This window comes from Helobdella robusta (genome assembly GCF_000326865.2).
Source record: "Helobdella robusta unplaced genomic scaffold HELROscaffold_75, whole genome shotgun sequence".
Taxonomy (NCBI): Eukaryota; Metazoa; Annelida; class Clitellata; order Rhynchobdellida; family Glossiphoniidae; genus Helobdella; species Helobdella robusta.
Window position 1 is genome coordinate 68,463 of NW_008705426.1, and position 21,533 is coordinate 89,995.

General features: G+C 35.8%; 4 protein-coding genes across 4 annotated transcripts; 1 reads left to right on the forward strand and 3 right to left on the reverse strand.

The window, feature by feature from the left end:
- Positions 1-1,036: 1,036 nt before the first annotated feature.
- Positions 1,037-4,590, reverse strand: HELRODRAFT_89924 (hypothetical protein; the record flags this gene model as incomplete). Its single annotated transcript, XM_009031494.1, has 12 exons — positions 1,037-1,243; positions 1,561-1,648; positions 1,755-1,834; positions 1,994-2,076; positions 2,283-2,374; positions 2,475-2,512; positions 2,871-2,965; positions 3,034-3,109; positions 3,197-3,287; positions 3,407-3,520; positions 3,911-3,977; positions 4,530-4,590. Coding segments are annotated over 12 exons (1,092 nt in total), but the record flags the coding sequence as incomplete, so codon positions are not given.
- Positions 4,591-7,497: 2,907 nt separating this feature from the next.
- Positions 7,498-9,557, reverse strand: HELRODRAFT_89896 (hypothetical protein; the record flags this gene model as incomplete). Its single annotated transcript, XM_009031492.1, has 7 exons — positions 7,498-7,617; positions 7,726-7,819; positions 7,910-8,009; positions 8,158-8,345; positions 8,465-8,645; positions 9,018-9,111; positions 9,408-9,557. 7 exons carry the CDS (start codon positions 9,555-9,557, stop codon positions 7,498-7,500), a joined length of 927 nt encoding a protein of 308 aa, XP_009029740.1.
- Positions 9,558-13,941: 4,384 nt separating this feature from the next.
- On the forward strand, positions 13,942-17,061 carry HELRODRAFT_155381 (hypothetical protein). The gene is given in 10 exon segments (XM_009031504.1): positions 13,942-14,308; positions 14,434-14,525; positions 14,564-14,566; positions 14,641-14,772; positions 14,860-14,931; positions 15,061-15,199; positions 15,488-16,156; positions 16,442-16,884; positions 16,905-16,925; positions 16,938-17,061. The coding sequence occupies 7 exon segments, from the start codon at positions 14,207-14,209 to the stop codon at positions 15,800-15,802; spliced, it is 855 nt and encodes a 284-aa protein (XP_009029752.1). The 5' UTR covers positions 13,942-14,206; the 3' UTR covers positions 15,803-16,156; positions 16,442-16,884; positions 16,905-16,925; positions 16,938-17,061.
- A 400-nt stretch (positions 17,062-17,461) lies between these two features.
- Positions 17,462-20,992, reverse strand: HELRODRAFT_89960 (hypothetical protein; the record flags this gene model as incomplete). The annotated part of the gene is made up of 16 exons (XM_009031500.1): positions 17,462-17,592; positions 17,831-17,905; positions 18,095-18,205; positions 18,347-18,412; positions 18,561-18,690; positions 18,790-18,882; positions 18,993-19,058; positions 19,262-19,293; positions 19,477-19,559; positions 19,658-19,815; positions 19,918-20,048; positions 20,121-20,182; positions 20,281-20,384; positions 20,484-20,588; positions 20,681-20,713; positions 20,837-20,992. Coding segments are annotated over 16 exons (1,536 nt in total), but the record flags the coding sequence as incomplete, so codon positions are not given.
- Positions 20,993-21,533: the final 541 nt, after the last annotated feature.

Here is a 21,533-nt window from a genome sequence, read left to right on the forward strand (position 1 = left end):
ATAATTAAAAAAAACTCATTCTCAAGTATTCCATTTAAATTAAACTTGTAAACTTGACATATATTATCAGTGCTTGAATCGATTTTCTAAATTTTGATATTCCTGTGATGTGTTATAATAATTTTTACATCAGTTTATAAATCGTTATGAAAAACTTTGTCCACGTAATGTTAAATACGGCAAAGAACGCGACTTATTTAATAAAAGATCTACGTGCCAAACCTGATATTAGATTGTGTAAGACTTTTTAACAAAACAAGTCAAATATTAACCCATCAGCCGTTTATAATGCATTTGATTAGTTATTTAATTTTTTTTTCTTATTTTTGGCTTTTTTAATAACCCATTGAAACTTGAAGCAAATTTGTTCGTTCAAAATAAAAGGTCGTTTCTTGAAGCTTCCAATTTGTTCAAATTTATTTACGAAATTTATCGTTTATCTAAATTAATGTAGGTGACCGCACCTTTTCAAACAATTCCTGCAAAGACGACGGTTTCTTTTTTTTAACGTCGCTTTATTGAAAATGATTCAGTTGGTTTTTTAAAAATTAAGAAAAGAGATTTGCGCAACATGTGAAGATGCGACTGAACGCTTAGTTTCGTTAATTTCCATTCATGGCTTGCATGGAAGTTGAACACAACACACAGAAATCAAATTGTCACATTCAACGAACCTTCATAGTTTTAAATCTTATTTTATTTGTTTAATAAAAAAAAACAAAAGTAAACTCCGATCAAATCCTTGAATGTAATAACATTAAGAAAAAATAATTTAGAGACTACATGTCAAACATTGGACATAACAATGTTTCAACAAGAATAAGCTCACTTACGTACTTCTATTTCACCCCCACCGCCACCACGTACTGACAAACGGTTCCTGCGAAACAGTGTTTGCTACCTTACTTAACCGAGAATGGCACCACAGATCAATGATACTTCGTCATGACATGAAACTCTTCAAAATCGTTTATTAAATATAATTTAAAATATTTAAAATTTAATCATAAATAATTATTTACCCCCTCTCTCTCCATCACCGACTGGTCCTATCTTTTTGGTGGGCTGAGTTGTTGGCCAGGGGCGCGGGTGTGGAGGAAGTTTGAAGGGGAGGGAGTGTGTCGAAGAAGGGGTGTTTGATGGCGTCGGTGAGAGTGACTCGATCGTTCGGGTCGTACTCTAGCATCTTCTCGATCAGATCAAACAGCTGGCGGTGCTCCAACTGGTCACACGCCATGTAGCGCTGGAGTTTCGTCAATTCATCAATGTTTACTTTCATATGCGCTCTTTAAGTTAAGTTTCTTTCATTGCAAAGCCGTTTTATTTTATTTTCTAATAATAATTATAACTATTGGGTTTGTTGAACTGTGAAATTAATGTGATTAAATATGATTGAAGCGCTCGTGAAATAGAGTTAAATGAGCGCTTTTTTAATTAACATTTGAAACATGCGGCAGAACGATATGAAAAACGAACGAACGGAGAAGTGAACAAACGAACAAACAAACGAACAAACAAACGAACAAACAAACGAACGGACAATTGAACGAACAAACGAACATAGAGCGGTTGACACATCTCACGAACGAACTTTCCAGCTACACTGTGATAGTTCCAATCAAGGCGACCGTGCCAAAAATAACCAGTCCTTTGAGGAAATAATATTTAATTTTTGTTAGATAAATACACTATCTCAGGAGTCCGTATTTAATGAATGAATGAATGCATGAACAAATGAACGAACGAATGAATACTTTGTTTTTTTAGCGATTCTGTAAGGAATTGAACCGAGGACCCTTTCCATCATGGCCAGATGTTCACGATTGTCATGGGTCTGCAAGCATGCATGTATGTATGTACGTTTGCGGTGACGTTTTTAAGTCTTCGAACAACAGATGATAAATTTTTGAATTGAAAATTGAACTATACACACTACGGAAACGAATATGAACAGAACAGAACAATGCAGACGAGACTTCAAACATTAAAATACCTGAAAGAGCGTGAAGCCAGTATAAAGTTCAAAAATGATGCAGCCCATGCTCCAAACATCACATGCCTGGTTCCAACCGATCTCTTCAGAATTATTTTATAAATTTAAAATATCATACCAAAATAAATTATGGAATATTTCATAAGAAACATAGTTGGGCATGTTGGTTTTAATTTGATGACCAGTTCCTAGGTAGATTCCTTAAACAAACCATTATAAATGTTTTAAAAAGTTTATTTATAGGATGGATATTGAATTGAAATGAAAGGAAAGGGAGCGAATGACAAACCGAGGATGACTTCAGGCGCTCTGTAGTGCCTGGTCGACACAACTGTACTATGGTGCTCGTCGTCGAATGTCGCCGAGCCAAAATCTATCAACCTTGCAAGACGTTCGTTGTTGATATCAGTCAATACAAATAATAAATTAATTTATATGAATAAAGAATTAATTCGTTCAGACAAGGCTTTAAATTTCAAACCTTATTTCAGAATTTTTCACCGTTTTTATTGGTTTCTTCTGCAAATGAAAAGTTGAAATATAAATATATGTTCATTGGTTAGTTGGAGTGATTGCAGCGTTATGCAGGTTCCTATAACATGTGCATCATGTATGCGGTGATGACTTACTTAACGATCAATCAATCGTCCAGCCTTCAATCCTATGTCGGCTTAACAAATATTACGAACTCTATAGAGAATATGTACCAATGAATAAATGAACCACAGTAATAAAATGGTGAGCAATGCGTGAAAGACATGCTCCACACGTCTTAACACGAGGATGATATATATAGCACGGTGCATGATATGATACTATGCAGCGTCATCATATTATCACAAGCAGGTTCTAATGTAAAAGGTGTCCACTTGTTCACCTTCTTTGGATTGGTGGACGTCGTAAAGTCCGAGTTGACGAACAGTATGTTCTCCGGCTTCAAATCCGTGTGCGTCAGATGATTGTCGTGCAGAACTGAAGGCAACAATGTTAGTTTAACATCAGAATAAAATTTTATCACCATCTTCATCTTATCTCCTCACATTTGACGGATCTGACGAGCTGGTATGAGATGTGTCGAACCTGCTCCATTGGGTAGGCCTGGTAGCTGTTCTCCTTCTACTCTCGTTGTTCGTTCGTTTTAAATCGTTTAAAATTCTCCGTAAATAGAATATATATATAAGAATGAATGAATAGTACACTAACGAGAAAGTCAAAAACAGATAATCCGAGCAGGCTGAAAGTGAGGCAGATGTGGCCGCAGAAGTCGAAATGTGACAGCAAGCGTACACAAGAACTGTTGGTTGTTAGGTTGATGACGTAATTCATTGAATTAAACAAATATATTGATAAGACAAATATATAAGTGAAACCAATATATAACGAATAGAAAAGAAATGCATCAATCAGACGAACAACTCAGCGAGCGGGTCCTTCTCGGCAATCTTCTTGAGGACATTGATTTCAAGTTTCGCTGCTTCCCTATACTTGTCCACGTTCTTTATGATCTTCAGGGCTACTCTGTCGCCACTGCATTGGTCGGTCGGTCGGTAGGGTTAGGTTGGTCGGCCAGCATAAAACAGGAGTGGCCAAGCTCCTCGATTGTCCGAACCATTTTACAATAAGTGAAATTTTTCCCACGACCGCAATTAATTATGCATTAAAAAAGGTTACAGTTAGTCTTATCATTCTTAACTTGAGTGGAAATGAAAGTTGTTACAATGTGGCACTTTTTCTTTCACATCTGGGACATATACGGAACCATAATAATTTGTTGCAAAAAAAAAAAACAACACATGAGATAAAAAGAGAGAGCCACAAATAAATCTCTGAAGACCGCCGCGTGTCACTCTAGAGTCGCAATTTGGCCACCCCTGACGAATAAACAAAGAGAGATAACTAACTAGTAGACTGACTAACCTGCTTCTATCTTTGCACTCAACCACCTTCCCAAATGTTCCTTCACCAAGGGTGCTTATAATTTCGACTGCGAATATTTATATTAACGGCATGTAATGTTAAATGTTAGACGGGTGCGAAAATAATTTTGGTATTGTGTTACATAATTTTGCGACACAAAGTTTCTAAATTAATTTCATCTGATGTAATGATAATTATAAATCATTGTAAGTGTTATATATTCAATTATTTACTTTATATTGAATATTTAGTTAAACATTTTACAGTGTTTGTTTTTAAGCGATGTTTAAAAATATTTTAAAGGGGGAATTTTAGAGTTATTTGGCCTCATGATTTTAAACTGCGGTATAATGCGGCAGATGCAACTGGAAATATTGCGGAATAATGTGGAAGCAAGAAATGAGCGTAGATTGCGATGGCTTTCATTTCCTTTAATGTACCTAGAACAAGAGTCAATTATGGCGTATTAAAGTTAGCATTGCGTCTCTATCAGCCTAATAAGATGTAAAGGAATAATTCAATGTATTAAAATAAAAAATTTCTCCATACGAAAGAAATGGTGGTGGTGATGATGATGGTGGTGGTGGTGATGATGTTCATGATATTTGAGATAACTAACATCTATCCATCAGAACATCCTTCAGTTTGTATATCAGGTGGCCTTCGCTATCGTCCTTGATCACGTGATTGCTGCTGCTGCTGCTGTGGTTACTGAGATCGTTGTTTTTGGCCTGCTGGGATGGAAATTGTGGGTGAGATGTTAGGTGGGATTGGGTCAGGGATGTTATTTATGTGGGCGGCATTCATGCACCGAGTGACGTTCTAACTGATCATAACCCTATTCAATCGGCCAGCCAGACGATAAAAAATAGTCAGTAGTGGACTGGCCTATCAAACAATCGCGATTTTTATTTTATTAAACAGCCGACAAACCAATCAACGAACAGAAAACATGGCCATAAACTTACGAGCTCAGCAAAAGAAGGTATTTGGAAGGATCGGAGAGATGTTTGGTCGGCGGTTGAAGTTTTGCAAGTGCCACCGAGAACTGTTACATTATTATTATCGTCAGTTGCCAATGTTGTTGTTGTTGTTATTGTTGAGACAATTGGAGCAGCAACAGAAGTAGTGGCAACAATGCTGGTGGAAGATGTTGTTTGAAGCATCTGCGGCGAAACGGCAGCCGATCTTTTCATCAGGTGTGCATCAGCAGGCTGACCTGGAAGCAGGTTGACGCTTAAATGGCTGACACACTTGGCGATGTGGTTGTTGCTGCTGTGGTTTGGTGAACTGTCAGATGAAACGTTGGGTAGCGACCCTCCGACCAGCGTTTGCAGTTGTTGGTGTAGAGATGTTGTCGCCGTTGCGTCGGCAGCAAGTGAAGCTGACGATATCGATGATGGTGACTCATTGTTGTTGTTGATGTTGTTGCAGTTTGGGATGTTGAAACTATTGCTCTTTGCAAGGCATGTTGTTGTGGTTGTTGTTGTTGTTTGCACTGGATGTTTGTTGTTTGCATTGCTGATGTTGTTGTTCTGGTCGGTGTTGATGTTTTCTTTGTCGTTGTTCATTGCGATGTTGCTTTTGTTCTCAATTTTTTCATCGACGATGCGATAAGGCGAAATATTTTTTAAATTCTGTTTGAGGCTCATGAAGCTACTTCTCATTGCTACCCTGGTTGGTTGTTGGTTTGGGGCTGTTGTTTTAGTTGCGTTGTTGAATAAATTGTTGTTGTTTTCCTCTACAGGGGATGCAATAGATATTGAGACCGTTGGTACAGCTACGGAAATATATTTAGTTGTTGTTGTTGTTGTTGATGATGGTGGTGCTGCAGCTGACGATATTGTTGAAGGTTGATGGTTTTCCTTACTGATTGTTGATGAAATGTTGTGTTTTGCCGGAAGAGCGATGCTACTGTTGTTGTTTGCTGATGATAAGATGGAACTGCTGTTGGATTTTGCGGCCTCCAACAAATTCATGTTCGTTCCTATTGAGTTTAACTTGCTTCTTAAGGAAGCTATAGTTTCTGTGCGAGGCATGGTTAGTTGATGAGGATGATGTTGTTGTTGTTGATGATGCTGTTGTTGTTGATGTGTATAAAAAAATTTTCTCTTGTTGATTGCACTGGCATGGAGCGATTATGTAGGAGCGAGCAATTATTTCTTCTCGCCAACTACATTTGATGGTTCTGATCCACTAGCATGATCAATAGCGATGGTGTTGTTATCTTGTAAACTCAATCCTAAACTCCTAGCCAATATTTAATTCCTCCCAATCCGACCTGTCAAAAAAACTTCACACGCCAGTGTCGGTGTTAACATTAATAAAAGAAATTTATAAAATATTCGCGATGAAAGTAAGATTTACTCTTTTATAGCTCAATCCTAAAAAAAATTTCTATACTTCCAATTTTTTATTATTATTACCAGCGAAATTCAATAAATATTATATTCGTTAAACTCGAAAAAATTATTTCAATGAATAATTAATCTTGAGGAGGCGTTCAAATGTCCGCCATGCTGTTGCATTATGAGAATTCATTTTCATAAGAACATAATCATGAAACATTCAGATATAAACAACCATTGTACCGCACCATCATCACATTACATTATATGAGACTACAGCAGAAAATAAATATTAATGCTCCCTTCCCAAAACAGTAAATGAATATGAAGCAGTCCGTACGAGCATCAAGACAAATGAAATTATTGACTTGCAGATTTTTAAATGTTTCCATTATTACGATGTTTCGTTCGTTCCGCTAACACAAATATATCTGAATTATTTAATAAGAACAACAACCTTCATCTTGTTTACATCACCAACGTGAGTGAGTGAGTGTGAATGGATGAGCAAACGCTTGCATGTAAGAAAACTGCTGCTGCTTCTACGCACAACAACACTACCCGCTAAACAAACTTCTTTAACACCATCATCATCGTCGTCGTCGTTGTTGTGGTTTAGAAATGTAATAAATATATGTGTGCTGGTATTATTCAAAACTTCTATGACATTCATCCAACGGTTAATTATTATCGTTCCTTCTTGGAGGTCATACAAAAACATGTGTGTGCGTGTGTGTACAGTAGACATACACGTATTATTGCCAACATTTCAATTTTTATAAAAAAAAATTAAAAATGAAGCCAGTGAACTCGTGTAACGTTGTAAATTTCATTCATCGCAGGGAGTGAATCGTTCGTAGAAGAATTTGAAATAAACAAAAGAGGTGCTCCGCGTTTCCTGATTTGATATCATTTTTTAACAGCAAGTCACTCTCAACAAGAAATAAAAAAATTTATCCATGCACAATCATAACGAGCTGTTCATTTAATACCCACACACACACACATATATATTTATATATATATATACACATGATACATCACACATATGTAAGCAAACATACATATACATGTGCGTATATAATCGACAAACTATCGTAAATATTAAACATTTAAACGCCTTTAAGATATGAACAGTTTTTATTTAATCACAATTTTTGTTCTAATTCATATCATAAAATATTATCGACATGAATGAATAAATGGATGAATGAATAAATGAATTAATTAATGAATAAATTAATCTTCAGGCAGACAGTCCCCATTCGAAAGTCTGTTCTGTGCGGCCTGTGTGATGCCATGGTAGTGGATGAACGCTGCTGCGACGACAAACAGGTGGAAGATCTGGTGGCTCTGGCACTGCGTTCGAGTTTTGATTGCATTGTTAAAAAGGTGTGCACAGTGGCGATGATGAAAATCAGCACAAGCACAGGACAACAACCACAGCTACAAACGACGACTCCTCACCCAAATATCAAAGCGACCGGGCCAAAACCTCTCAGGTATGCGAACGGCGTAGATGACAGCTCCGCCAATGTACAAGAAGGCCATCAAAACCAACCTGTCAAGTTGTGTTGTGTGGTCTTATTTGAAACTGTCAAACAGACAGGCAGACAGACAAAGATATAGGCAAACAGACAGACAAACAGACCATCCCAGAGCAGCATTATAGACTCCTTCCCAAAGTCCGTACTTGATCACAAAATGCATTGCAGGAATGACGCCGCTTAATCCAAGCGCTATAAAAACTCCTGGTTGTGATGAAGATGATGACGATGTGATAATCGAATGATATTTTGTTTCATATCCTAGTAACTATAACAAAACAACAATGAAGCAATAAGTGAGCAGCCAAGGAACAATCAATCACTCAACAGTTATGCGACCGTGGCAACCGACCAGCACGAACAGGTCTGAACTTTGCAGTTGCGAACTTGTCCCACATGGAGACGACGATGCAAGTGGTCCCGAGAACGAATATGGCCACCATGTAGATGGTCCTCGGCAAGGGGGCGCAGTAGAAGCTGTAGTACAACCATGGAACAAAAGAACCCATCGTTAACATAGATATTCCACAGTAGTCAAGCCTGTTTTCAGGTTCGTTGTTAGTTTCATGCATCCGTAAGAAGATTAACAGAAGTTGTTAGTGCGAGGCATTTATAAGAAGAACTACACAGCAAAAAAACAAAACAAAATAAAAACTAACTTATTGAAGAACTTGCCAACTTGTTCAGAATGGCAGTAGACAGTGTGAAACATCCATGAGAAGAAGAGGCAGGTGTTGGCCCCGAAGAAGAATGCAGAGAAAACTGCCTTCTCTTGCAGCTGAATCTCAGTGGAGGGTCTCGTGACAAAGTAGATGGCTACCGACATGAACGCAATGAAACCTAATTGGCGTCAATCGCATGAACATGACTGCTGCCCTTCTTACATTTCATAAGGCTTCAACAACATCATTCCAGTAAACACTGATAACAAGCAAACAAACAAATAAACAAACAAACAAACATACCTACCTATCCTGTTAACAATTTTAAAAATTGCATCGCCGACACCAATAAAACCAGCGTCCTATTAACAAATAGACAAATGTCTAGAACCCGCGGTTTTGAGGGGCCCTAATTTGGGCCCACACTCGTCTTTGATATATTATTTTATTTTTACGAATAGTGAAATTTTAATTGAAAGATTTCCGAACGTATTTCGCGGAATGTAAAGTTGTTACGTATTGCCGGTATCAATAAGAGCGATCCTGCTACCTAGCAAGTGAGTCCAGATGTTGCCAGTTTCCGTGTGAACTCTAAAGATGGATTTGAAGCACCTCCAGTAGGAGTGCATGGGAGCTCGGTGTCCCTGTCGTAGAACATCGAATGAGTGAGAGGAGTGAGATGAGATAGAGAGGTAGTGCAAAAGTACTTTTCAAACTTTCATCATTTCATAATTATCATCATCAAATCAGCACTTACATTATCTTTTAATTACATTAAATTTATTTCTTGGACTTAAGAAGACACAGATTCTTTAAAATTTCCTCACCACAAAACAATGCTAATGATGAAATGATGAACGACGTAATGAATGACAACTACGATGAATGACGATCACCATCATCAGCAGCTAAACGACCGCGTGACTTGAGGAAGGGTCACCTTTATGAGGAAATCATTGTCCTTGAGCCACTTGGGCAGGTGTTTGTGGTGCACCACCATCCACCCAGCCGCCCAAATCCTCTTCGCCAATTCTTCCGCTCGACTCAAAAAGTGGAATCTGAAGAAAATTACAATAATACTCGCTACCATAAATATTAATGATAAAAATCATAATTATTCTCACTTTTGCATGGCGAGCTAAAGACACGACCGCCTCACATTCAAAAACATTAACAAATTTTTATTTCGTTTTTGTTCTATTATGTAATTTTTGCACAATTTGGCATTACATTTTTTTGGAGTGTGTGTGAGAACATTTTTTAACGAGCGCTTTATCAACAATCTTTATTATAATAATAATAATCGTTATAATAATTATCAGTGATTACAATCAATCAATCAATCAATCAATCAATCAATCAATCAATCAATCAATCAATCAATCAATCAATCAATCAATCAATCAATCAATCAATCAATCAATCAATCAATCAATCAATCAATCAATCAATCAATCAATCAATCAATCAATCAATCAATCAATCAATCAATCAATCAATCAATCAATCAATCAATCTATCTATCTATCAATGAATCTATCTATCTATCAATCAATCTATCAATGATGAAACCTTGATGTCTCTGGTATCTCTGTCCCGCTAATATTGTCTGTACCTTCCTTTTCCTTCTTCCTTCCCCCTTCTTCCTCCTCCTCCTCAACATCCTCATCACCGGCCATCTTCTTCTTCTTCTTCCCGTCCCTCCCTGCCTTCGACTGCTTCCCTCTCTTCTTCGGAGTGGCCATCGTTCCTATTGAGAGATCCATTGGCGGCGGCTCATGGCGAAATTATGATTAATTACGATTAATTATGATTATAACTAACAACAACCACATCATCATCATCTTAGCCACCTGGAAATCTAAGACATTATCGCCTTCAATGTCAGCAACCATGTTCCCGAAATCACTATCGAGGTCACCAACATCGTCGTCGTCACCATCTTCCTTCTTCGGCTCAATGGCTCCATCTTGGTTCGGTGCTACTTCGATTTGATGTTTGGAGTCTCTGGTGCTGTGTCGTGATTGGTTGGTTGAGCAACCGTTCATTCGTTCGTTTGGCCATTTATCCGTTCATTCATTTATTTGCTCCTTCATTCATTCTCTAGATCATTCATTCATTCACTGGTTCATTCATTCACTCCCTGAAATTTCTAAGAAATAACACACAATTAATATCATCCAAGTGAACTAACAGAATGAATGGATGAATATATGCTATTGAATGAATGAATGAATAACTGGATGAATAAATGAATGAATGAAGTTTTTAAAAAATGGCAGCCCCCAAAACAAGGAGCCGGTTCAAAATTCCTTTCCACGGAAATTGAAATATAACCAACAAGCGAAGAACTATCGGTTTTTTAAAAAATAATCTATAAATAATTATTTTGGCCAACGAATAGCAAGAGATTCAAACTTAAATGATTGATATCAACAAGATATTAAAATGATACAATTAGGTACAATGATACAATAAGTAACAGTGATACAGTTAGATTTAGATACAATTTTGCAATCAAAAACTGCTCACAAAAAATTTGAAGTGAAAACTAAATGTTAACGAAGCCTTCAACAGCAGCAGCAGCAGCAACAACAAACAAACAACCAAACAAACAAACAGCCAAACAAACAAACAAACATTGAAAACTTAGCATGTATTCCGCACCATTTGGTTTCAAAAGAACCAACCGACACCCAGAAAATAACTTGAAACGAACTTTATTAGGCTACTGACAATAGCAACAATGAAAATGGCATTAACTAAATAATTAGAGGATTTTTATTTAACCACAAAAATAACTTGATCAGCTGATAAAAATCAAACCAGAAACAATCAGAAACTTATTTCTAAACTATAAATTTTATATTACTATTATAAAACAACTTGAGACATGATAACAGTAGCATTGAAGAAAGAAACATCACGAAATAAATTAAATTTACTGTTTGAACACAAGAACCTAGTGTTTGTTTCGATTGGATCAACCCTGGCTCGGCGAAGAATGCATCTTTGAAGGGAACATTGAAAAGTTGTGAATGTATAGTATGGTTTGTATCACCAGTTGTGAATGTGTTTGATTGGAGGTGATAGCTAATTTAGATTTCATATTGAAGAGTTTCATTTAGGGCCATTCAGATTAATGGAACTTTAAAATTTGTAAAAGTAATTGATTGAAATTTTATATAGCAAGATCAACATTCACCCTTAAACGAACTCTCCTTTCAAATGTTTGACTTTCAAAACATGTTAAGTTTGCAAGGCTAAAAAGAGCTTCTGATTACCAATTTGTTTCAACTTTAATTTGAATTAAATGAAGTTTTAAACCATTAACTTATAAAAATCAGGAACCTAAACTGGCCAAAAGATGGAAGTCCGAGATGAAAATTAAATCTGTTAAAATGAAAATTTTTCTATTAATAAAAAACATTTCTGTTAGATTAAAACTTTCAAATCAGAATCATTTGACGCATTTTTGATTGACTGCTAATGACTCAAAATAATCTAAATAAAGAGAAAATGATAACAACGGTAAGGAAGAGTCTGAAATAAAATTTGTTAAACAACATGATATCTTTCAATATTTGTACAATTAATTAATTTATAGATAAGAATTGACAAAAACTAGTTAACTGGCCAATCAATCAATAGAACAATCGACAAACCCAGTTTGATTTTCTTCATCAAAGTCTTCCACATCTTCGAGATCTTCCTCACAAGAGGGTACTGGAGGCAAAGGCTCCATCTCTGTCAGAGGAGGAAACTTCATAGCGGTTTGCTTGTTTGTCCTGTCTCTCTGTTGTCTGACACAGCAAAATGTTTTTACTCTTTTATGATAAATTATTCAATCATTTAGTAAGCAATAATAAACTCAAAACACTTGGCCCCTAAGACGTTAGGTCCCTATTATGGTTATGAAATAATTGGAATTGAAAGTTTCATGGCTAAATAGTAAATTTTTAATATTTTTCAAAATTACTTGACAATAAATTGAAAAATTGAGGTTCATTGTTCAGTGTCTAGTCTGATCATTTATTTTAATAATTTATCATTTAAATAAAAAAGTAAATTGAGGATTAACCATCTCATCTTTAAAATTTAAATTAAACACCAATCACCCAAAAAATCACAACCAAACGTCTGCAGAGTGTAGACCCCAATAACGACTAGAAGTTTCTAAACTAAAAAAAAAGTAAAAAATACAACTAACTTACTAACCTAACCTCAACTTCTGTCAGCTGGACAGTTGCTATTGCTATCTATATTCTATATCTATAACAACGAAAAGAAAGCAAATAAAATATCAAAGTCGGATTGAAATCCCAGAGTAAATTTTTTAATACATAATTAGAGTAAACTAATCTCAATTTTGAAATCGTTGTTCAGAGCCAAACTCGATCCAATCTTAAGTCGTTATTTCACTTTTAATTAATTGAAAATTTTAAAAGTAGATTTAAGAAGGAAACTAAATGAAAACTGGTTGTATGTATCAAACCTATATATCTAACTATATGTATCAAACAGTATCTTATTGAACAAAGTAATATCATAAAATGAATAAAATACTTTTTTCAAAAATTTAAAAAATTCTCAATTTGATTTCATTGCGATATCGATGACCTGACTAATTAAAAAAGTTAATTCAGTTAATTATAAAAATAATAAAAATAAGTTATATATAAAATAATAAAAATAAGTTATATATAAAAATTATAAAAATAAGTTAATTCAATCAATCAATCAATCAATCAATCAATCAATCAATCAATCAATCAATCAATCAATCAATCAATCAATCAATCAATCAATCAATCAATCAATCAATCAATCAATCAATCAATCAATCAATCAATCAATCAATCAATCAATCAATCAATCAATCAATCAATCAATCAATCAATCAATCAATCAATCAATCAATCAATCAATCAATCAATCAATCAATCAATCAATCAATCAATCAATCAATCAATCAATCAATCAATCAATCAATCAATCGATTGATTGATTGTTTGATCGATTGATTGATTCAGTTATTTCAATTCTCTTTATTTCTCTCTCTCTCTCTCTCTTCCTCTCTCCCTTTCTTCATTTTCTTCTCTCTTTCCATCTCTCTTCTCCTTCGGTGTGTACAGTGTTGCCATTCCGCTGTACACAGAGTTTCCGTCGATGCACACTTGCTTCTACAATCGTACATACCATACTACGATGTGTACGTACCATAAGAGTGAACGCGCGCTCAAGCATCTCTTATATAAACATTCAGTACCCTATTTTTTCGGTTTGTATTATGTTATGTAACAGAATGATCATTATATCTGACGATGATAACAGCTATAACAAAAATGGGATGTTTTCTTTATCATACACGTAAAACGTTCTTCTGTTGTACACTTGCGCTCCAATATATACAATATATATGCACACGTGCACAATAGTATATACAAAAAACTGTACAGTTCACAAATGCATACGTAATTCCTCCTTCCCTTCTTAGTTGTCCACATCATTTCATCGTTAGCTTAACAATTAAAAAGAAGTTTTATTAAGTTTTCAAAGGTTTTGAAACTTTTAACGAAATGGAATTTGCTAGCAGGGATATTTTTTAAAAGTTATTCAAGCGATTGTTTACGAACAATCTATCTGTTGTTGTTATAACTGAATAACAAGTTGAATTCAATTTTTCAAGCGATAATCATAACAAAAAATAAGAAATTACTTGGATAGCCATCCTTCATAATGGCACCGATGACGTCAAGAAATTATTTCAAACGTTTTTTCATCGCCACCCTCACAGTCTGCTCAGTGTATCTCATCTGGTACAATCTATACAGTGCGAATGTTCGTCCAATTTCAATTTCATATTCCTTTACTTTACAGACTTATTCAAATTAGAACCCATCCGTAGTTCTTGAGAATTATAAATGATTCGTTACTTGATGCTTCGTCGTTTGAAATCATTTCAGGGAGATGTGGGTGTGATGGGAGATTTCGACACGAGGCCTGCTGGCAACCTCTCTTCCTACTCCATTCAACAACTCAAACTTATTTTCTTTCGGTTGGTTGGTTATGACGACATTTTGATATTGTTATTGTAGTGTAGTTTTGACAGTGTTGTTTCATCTTCAATAAATTCGTTCTGGTACATTTTAATGCTTGTTTATTGCTAGCATGATGACGTCGGGCAAGAAACACTGCAGCAACCACACCAAGCACGGACGCACGACGGCTGACGGTGGTTACGATGTTTGCTTCTCCGCCAACTTCACACCCAGCCACAACCGATGCATTGTCTTATCTTTCGGGTTTCCGCACTTCATTTTAAAATTTTGCATGTAAATTATTTTCATTTAATCAGCACACCACGTTTTGCTGCTAATTTGATGTTGCAGGATCAACAACGAATGGTCGTTCGATGAAGCGCTGAGTGAGCGCGGTTGCTACGTGCATGCCTTCGATCCAAGGTTCAACGTTTTTATTGTTGCGAGATGTGATAAAACACGAGGAGACTATCTCGCCACATCTCACCGAGATATGTCACCAAGTGAATATGAACAAATTCATCAGTAGGTACTGCAAATATTTTTACGCAGTTTGAACAAGAGTGACCACATGCATTCAGCTCTTATACAATTCCACAACCTCGGTCTTGGCAGGCTCAATGAAGTCAACGAGAAGAAGTGGAAAATGCAAAACATCAAAACCATTCTTTCAAGCCTGCAACTTCAAGACGTTAGCAGCATTTTCGATAGTTCAATTTTTGTTTAGCTCAATTTTCAAATTTGTGTTTAAATATTAAGTGGATGATTTGTTAAATATTTTTAATAATTTAGTTATCAGCGATAAATAAACTATCTCATTGCTCAAAATTAAGACCATATTTATCAAAAAAACATCTATTAATTAATATATCATATCACCACACTATTGTTATTCACAGTGAATTATATCACTCATTATAATTTTGAAAAAACAAAATGATAACCGACAACAATCGGTGACGAACATGAACAAATGAAGCGAACGATCGACGTGATGAAATGCGACGCGGAAGGTGCCGAATGGTTCCTCTTGGAAGATGTCCTCAAGGACCTCATCGACGTCAAGCAAATCATATTAGAAGTTCATTCGCTCAAAAGAAACCCGGACACAGTGAGTAAGGAAGATCTGACGTACATGATTAATTTGTTCGACAATCTGCAGCGAGCCGGCTACGTCGTCGACCACTCGTACCACAAATACAGTTGCTGCGTGGCTTTCTCGCCCTTTTTCCCGCCAGGAAAGGACGAAAAATGTTGCTACGAAGTTTACCTGCTAAACACTCGCTACATGTGAGCTGATCATCTTCCCGTTAGATTATATGATGGTAGAAAACATTTTGTTGGACGCTGTATACCTATGCATCTAACAGAATGGCGGATTAGTGAATCATTTTCATTCTACGATTTGTTTTAAATCAAACTCAAACTTGTAAATAAATCTAATTCAACGAACGGTTGTTTAAATCATAACAATGTAATATTAGCCGTGCATTGCACATGTAAGTTCTGGAGTGAATTTATTTTCTAATTTTTACGTTCGGTCAGTTATTTGATATGAAAATGTGAACTTGTGTGCTTGTTCGTCACCAAAACGTTGCACCCATTATCTCGCTAATTGGTGCCAAAATTGTTTGTTGCATTCCGCTTCATTTCCTAAGTATTTATCAGATATATTAATTGAACCTAAACGCCCCGGTTTACGATCATTTTCTTCTTCTCGCTTTTTCTTAACTCGTGCTAAACACTCTTTTGCCAAATCTGCTTTTGCCTTTTCTGGTCCTTTTCTCTGGAACTCTCTACCTACTTCTCTGACTACTTCTCCATCACTTGCGAAGTTCAGAGCGGATCTCAAGACCCATCTGTTTTCAAAATTCATTGAGGAGCGCTGTTGAACATCGCGGAAATAGCGCTTTATAAGCTAATTGATTGATTGATTCGTTGTTCTGGGCCTATGAATCTATTTACCTATTCGTTTTATTATTACAACATGTATAGTTTGATTAATATATAATACACACATATGCATACCATTCTTTCTATAGACAAATAAAAGAAAAAATATGCATTTGAACATTTGTGTTGACTTCTTTTTACTTCTTCATTCAGTTCATTCTCCTATACGTACACTTGTTGAACTAAAAAACAGTTCATACCCTAATTCTATCCACTCTTGTACAAATTTGGTTAGTTTCTGGGGCTGCTCCGTCAAATTTCGGCCACCCTTATCAAGAATCGTCTCTCCTGACATCTTTGTCGTGGGGTCATATGCAGGACAGATTCTTGCCCAAACACATTATCTGCCAACCCATAGACCACAATAAACTCACCTCGGCCGCAACTACAATCTGCTGCAATTCTAACAGCCAGGTCATCGGAGACCAAAACTGCGACCAGAGGAGGAACATCAGGGGTAGCAAAAACAACGTTGGCGACGATCAACAAACGAACGAATTGAAGTAACGAGTCAACTTAACGGAGTATTCAATAAACGAATGAACAAATGAGTGAAGTTGGCAAATATTATTAGATTGTTAAATGTTTTAAGATGAATTCAAAAAATATATCGCGTTATTTTCTTCAAAATCGCCATTGTCGGAATCACCAAAATTGTTTCCCGATGGATGCGTCCGAAGTACGTGACATGCGGCTCTCCTTACCTTCTCAAATTTTCTATATGTTTTTTTTTAATAAACAGCAAATTTCTTAAGAACTTTAACGTACGGCGGATACGATGATTTTGCGACGAGCTTTCAACATCAGATTATAAATACCTGACTTAGATTATTTAAATTAATTCAATTTCATTCTGAATATAACATTTCAACTTTATTAAGCTAACGATCGATGATAATAAAGTTTAATGATAAATTTTTTGAAACAGCACTAAATTGATAATTCAAAAAAAAAAATGATAAACAAATAAAATTAATCGACAGATTAATAAATATGTGAATTATGACATATCCATTTTGCGGTCGTCATTCTTCGCAGACTCCCCCCCCTTCGAGGTCGTTGTTTGAAGGTCATCCGTTATTTCGAGAATCCTTGGTCCGTATAGAAGCACGTAGGCACAATGCCAGTCACCTGCCAGTCAATCATCCATCATTTAAATGTATGATTTACTCGCATCAATATTTTTCAAACTGTTGAACAGTATAATTTACAAAAGTGGTCATCACATCATCGTTATTGTTGTAAATAAATAATTGTATTATATTCCGTTACATTCATTTAAGACTGTTACATCTAATAAAACTGTTATGATAAAATAATAAAATGATAATAATTATGAATAAAAAATTATGGAAGGCAGTATTCCAACCTCCCCCAGACAACTTCAAGATATCTTCGGATGTAACAGCAACGACGTTATCATCATCAAACATCATCCATTCATCTGCGTGTCATTCATTATACTTCATTTTACATCATCACAATCCTATATAAAAATTCGATCTAATGAAACAATAGGAACGACAGTTAAAAGGTACGGTGACAGCAATTAATCTTAATCATCAAAGACGTAAGTGAAATCAGGAATACACACACGCATACAAACACAAGCACAGAAGAAAATTGACCTGACCTGATTTTTTCCCTCTAACCCACGCCACATAATGTCCACTTGAACTCGAACGACCTTTGTGAGTGAGGACAGCTTGGAGTTCGTAGTAGCCGCTATTGTTGGAGCCCGGGTCTGCCATGCGATTCAAGTGGTTAGTCAGTGAGTGTTCAGTCAACCAGTTCATTTGAATAATATTTGTAAGAAGACATCAGCAAACAACAGAAGAACAACACCAGCCCGCACGCACAGACACACACACACACACGCACACACCATCTTCAAACGAGAATGGTTTCTTTTGACCCTTGACCTCCAAATTATTAGCAGCAACACCAGTTACTGATGTTACCTGAAGGTAGAAAATGAATTATTGTATTTGTTAAATAATTTATTCATCATTGGGTTTCATTGTTACAACGCAGATTAAATACCTTCTTAAACAAGCACTCACTCACACACGAACGTACAGAAACACAAACAAACAAACAAACATTATTCTTCCTCTCAACAGCCTTATCCTCCTCTTCTTTGAACTTTAACCTCACAGGGACAAGTTTCTTCTGAAGATCAGACGTGCAGAGGTCAAAAACGTCGAGAACCAGGGGGAATTTGATGTCCTATTTGTTTGGGAGAATGAATCAATAAGTGAATGTATGCGCGAACGAGTTAAAAAATTAGTTAGCCAATAAATAAAAGTGAAGAACCAACCAACCAACCTTTAAGATCTTAGCACTGACGGCATTCTTCTCCTTATAAAAGAACCTGACCATTTGTATGGAGAGATAAGAAGGCAGTCTGCTCAATTTACTCTGTCGTTCGTTTGTATGTTTGTTTGTGTGTGTGTGTGTGGAATTAACGAGGAATGAATGAATTGATCAATTATCAACCAGCCAACCAGCCAACCAACCAACCGACTGACCGTTTTAGTGTAAGTAGCATCTCTGTTTAGTGTGGGCGAATGTTTTGTGATCTCACCCTCCAAGCCCTGAATGAATGTTTGTACAACAAATGATACATGATTGTACAACCAATCACATATGATGATTGTACAATTAATCATACATAAGCAGGTTTAAAGGGTGCAGCAACTTTAAAAACATTTCGTGCACAATAGCCTGGTCTTAATGTTAATTATAAAATGATATTTACAAAATGACTATCAAGGGACAAATATTTCTTTCCACTAACTGATTTGAGGCCAGTGTGCATGTACTTCACCTCTGTTGTTGTTGTTAATGATGATGATGATGTTGTCGGTGATGGTGGGAATGTCAGTGATGGATGGAAGACAATGATGAAAACGACAAAGGTTTTAAAAAGAATTATCATCATCATCATCTTTCATATTATCATTCATCAAATCAGTAACGATAAATAAAGAAGAGGACAACGACGAGAACCACCTTTCTCAATGAAACAACTTAATTGATAAAACTTTTCTGTTGACTTTGATTCTGCTTCTTCTGTTGATTCTGTGCACTTCATCCTGATAATGATTGTGATGGTTAGTGTGATAACATCATTACCATAATCAATGCAATCACACTCCGTTTCATCATTTTCACCATCTCATCCTCATCTTACGTGGTTTGAAATTCTCCAGAGAAGAACTGATCTATGAATCCATTGTTATCTGAAGCAGCAGCAGCAGCAGTAGCAGAAGTAGATGTAGTAGCGTTGGTGGTTGGAGACAGGGCCTTCTGTAAACATCTGATCAGTTCAACCCAGCATTCATTTGCATCCTTTAGAGGTGGTGGTCAAATAGTTTAGAAAGTTAGTGAATGGGTAGTTGAGTGTCGTTACAACAGAACTCGAAAAAAATAGGCAGAAAATGAAGAACAAACTTGTTGTTGAAACTGTCCGTGATCATTCTTCTCAGCGAACTGCGGGTAGCAGGTATGCAGAACATTGAGCATAAGGATCGGTGGAATGCTCGTTGACGTTCGATCCATTACCTTGAACAATTCCTTCATTGCTGATTGGTAGATTTATTTTTTATTAATTCATTCATCGGCTCACTCATTGAGCCACCAAGCAACCAACTAACCAGAAGTAATCATAATGCTACTATCAACATTGTTAAGCAACATACTGGGTCCCGATTGGAAGCTGTTGTTATTTTCAAATCATTCAATCAAACACTCAATAAAATAACTTATCAATCAATCAATCAATCAATCAATCAATCAATCTATCTATCAACTAACTTCTTAAGGGTTTCTTTGAGTTCAGCCACAGATCTCAAGCACTGTAGTGTGGCATTCATGTAACATGTGTTGCCAAGATTTGTTAGTCCCGATGGCACTTCGAGCTAAATAAATTACCAATCAATCAATCATTTGTACAAGCAGACAGACAACAGCCAGTCAGCCAAACAGACAGACAACAGCCAGACAGACAATGAACAGACCACTTTAGCAAGTTGTGAATCAGTCATATCTTCCATGAAGACAACTGTCTGCCCAGGGGCAGTTGGAAGCTCCTCTGCAGATCCAATCATCAACAAGTTAGCGTTCTAAAAAAGTGCATGTTATGTTTTTCCTAATGGTTAGCTGGCTGTTAAAGGACAATAACAAAATGAGAGCAACAACCTTGAAATAAACTTACATTGGTTATCTTCACATTGTCCCAAGAATCATCCTAGTAAGATTATTATAAAGACATTTAACTTTTAAAAATTTAAAAAAAACTATACAAATAATAAAAACAACATGACATTAATTAAAATATAACATTACATATAGCAATTAATAACAATTGTACCTTCAATACAGCTCCCTTAATCATAATCTTTTGTCTGTCAGGTTGGACCCCAGAGAGTGAGAAGAGGCGTGCCTTGAAGACCAGGGGTGGTTCGTCTGTGTTGCATTCAACATTCTCAAACTTCTCTTTGCACCATTTCACGTTAACTATTAATAAAAATGTAATGGAGTGTGTCAAATTGACAAAAATTAAATATATAAAAAAATAAATTATAAAATAAAATTAATATATTTATAATATAATGACAATGAGAAATGAGAACAAATACAAAATAGTCAAATCAAATTATAGGAAAATGATTTAAAGAAACAGAATCAAAGATATATTAGCAATGAAAAGAATGATTAAAAAGTCTCGTTACTTAACTATTAACAATTTATTTTTATAATAAATAAAATCTAATAAACAATTGTTAAGGAAATTATTTTTTATTACAAATGAGTGGTTAGTAGAATGAGCGATAAATGGGCGATTGGCGAAAAACTAATTACAACCTGCTAGAAGTGGCATATTTAATTTTGATTAGTGAGAGGACCGATGAGGTTTACGAAAATTTCTTCAAGCGACGACAGCAGCGGACGATTATTCAGCAAAAAACGACGGATTTCAACAACATTCAAAATTAGCAGAAACAAGAAAATCGATGCTCAGTTTTTTCGGTAATCAATTACCGAGTATTTTTTATTTATATGATTCG

Coding starts and splice junctions, on each gene's coding strand:
- HELRODRAFT_155381 (XM_009031504.1), top strand. CDS start 14,207: ATGGCACCGATGACGTCAAGAAATTATTTCAAACGTTTTTTCATCGCC. Junction 14,773..14,859: donor TGCATTGTCTTATCTTTCGG/GTTTCCGCACTT, acceptor TTGATGTTGCAG/GATCAACAACGAATGGTCGT. Junction 14,932..15,060: donor GTGCATGCCTTCGATCCAAG/GTTCAACGTTTT, acceptor ATTTTTACGCAG/TTTGAACAAGAGTGACCACA.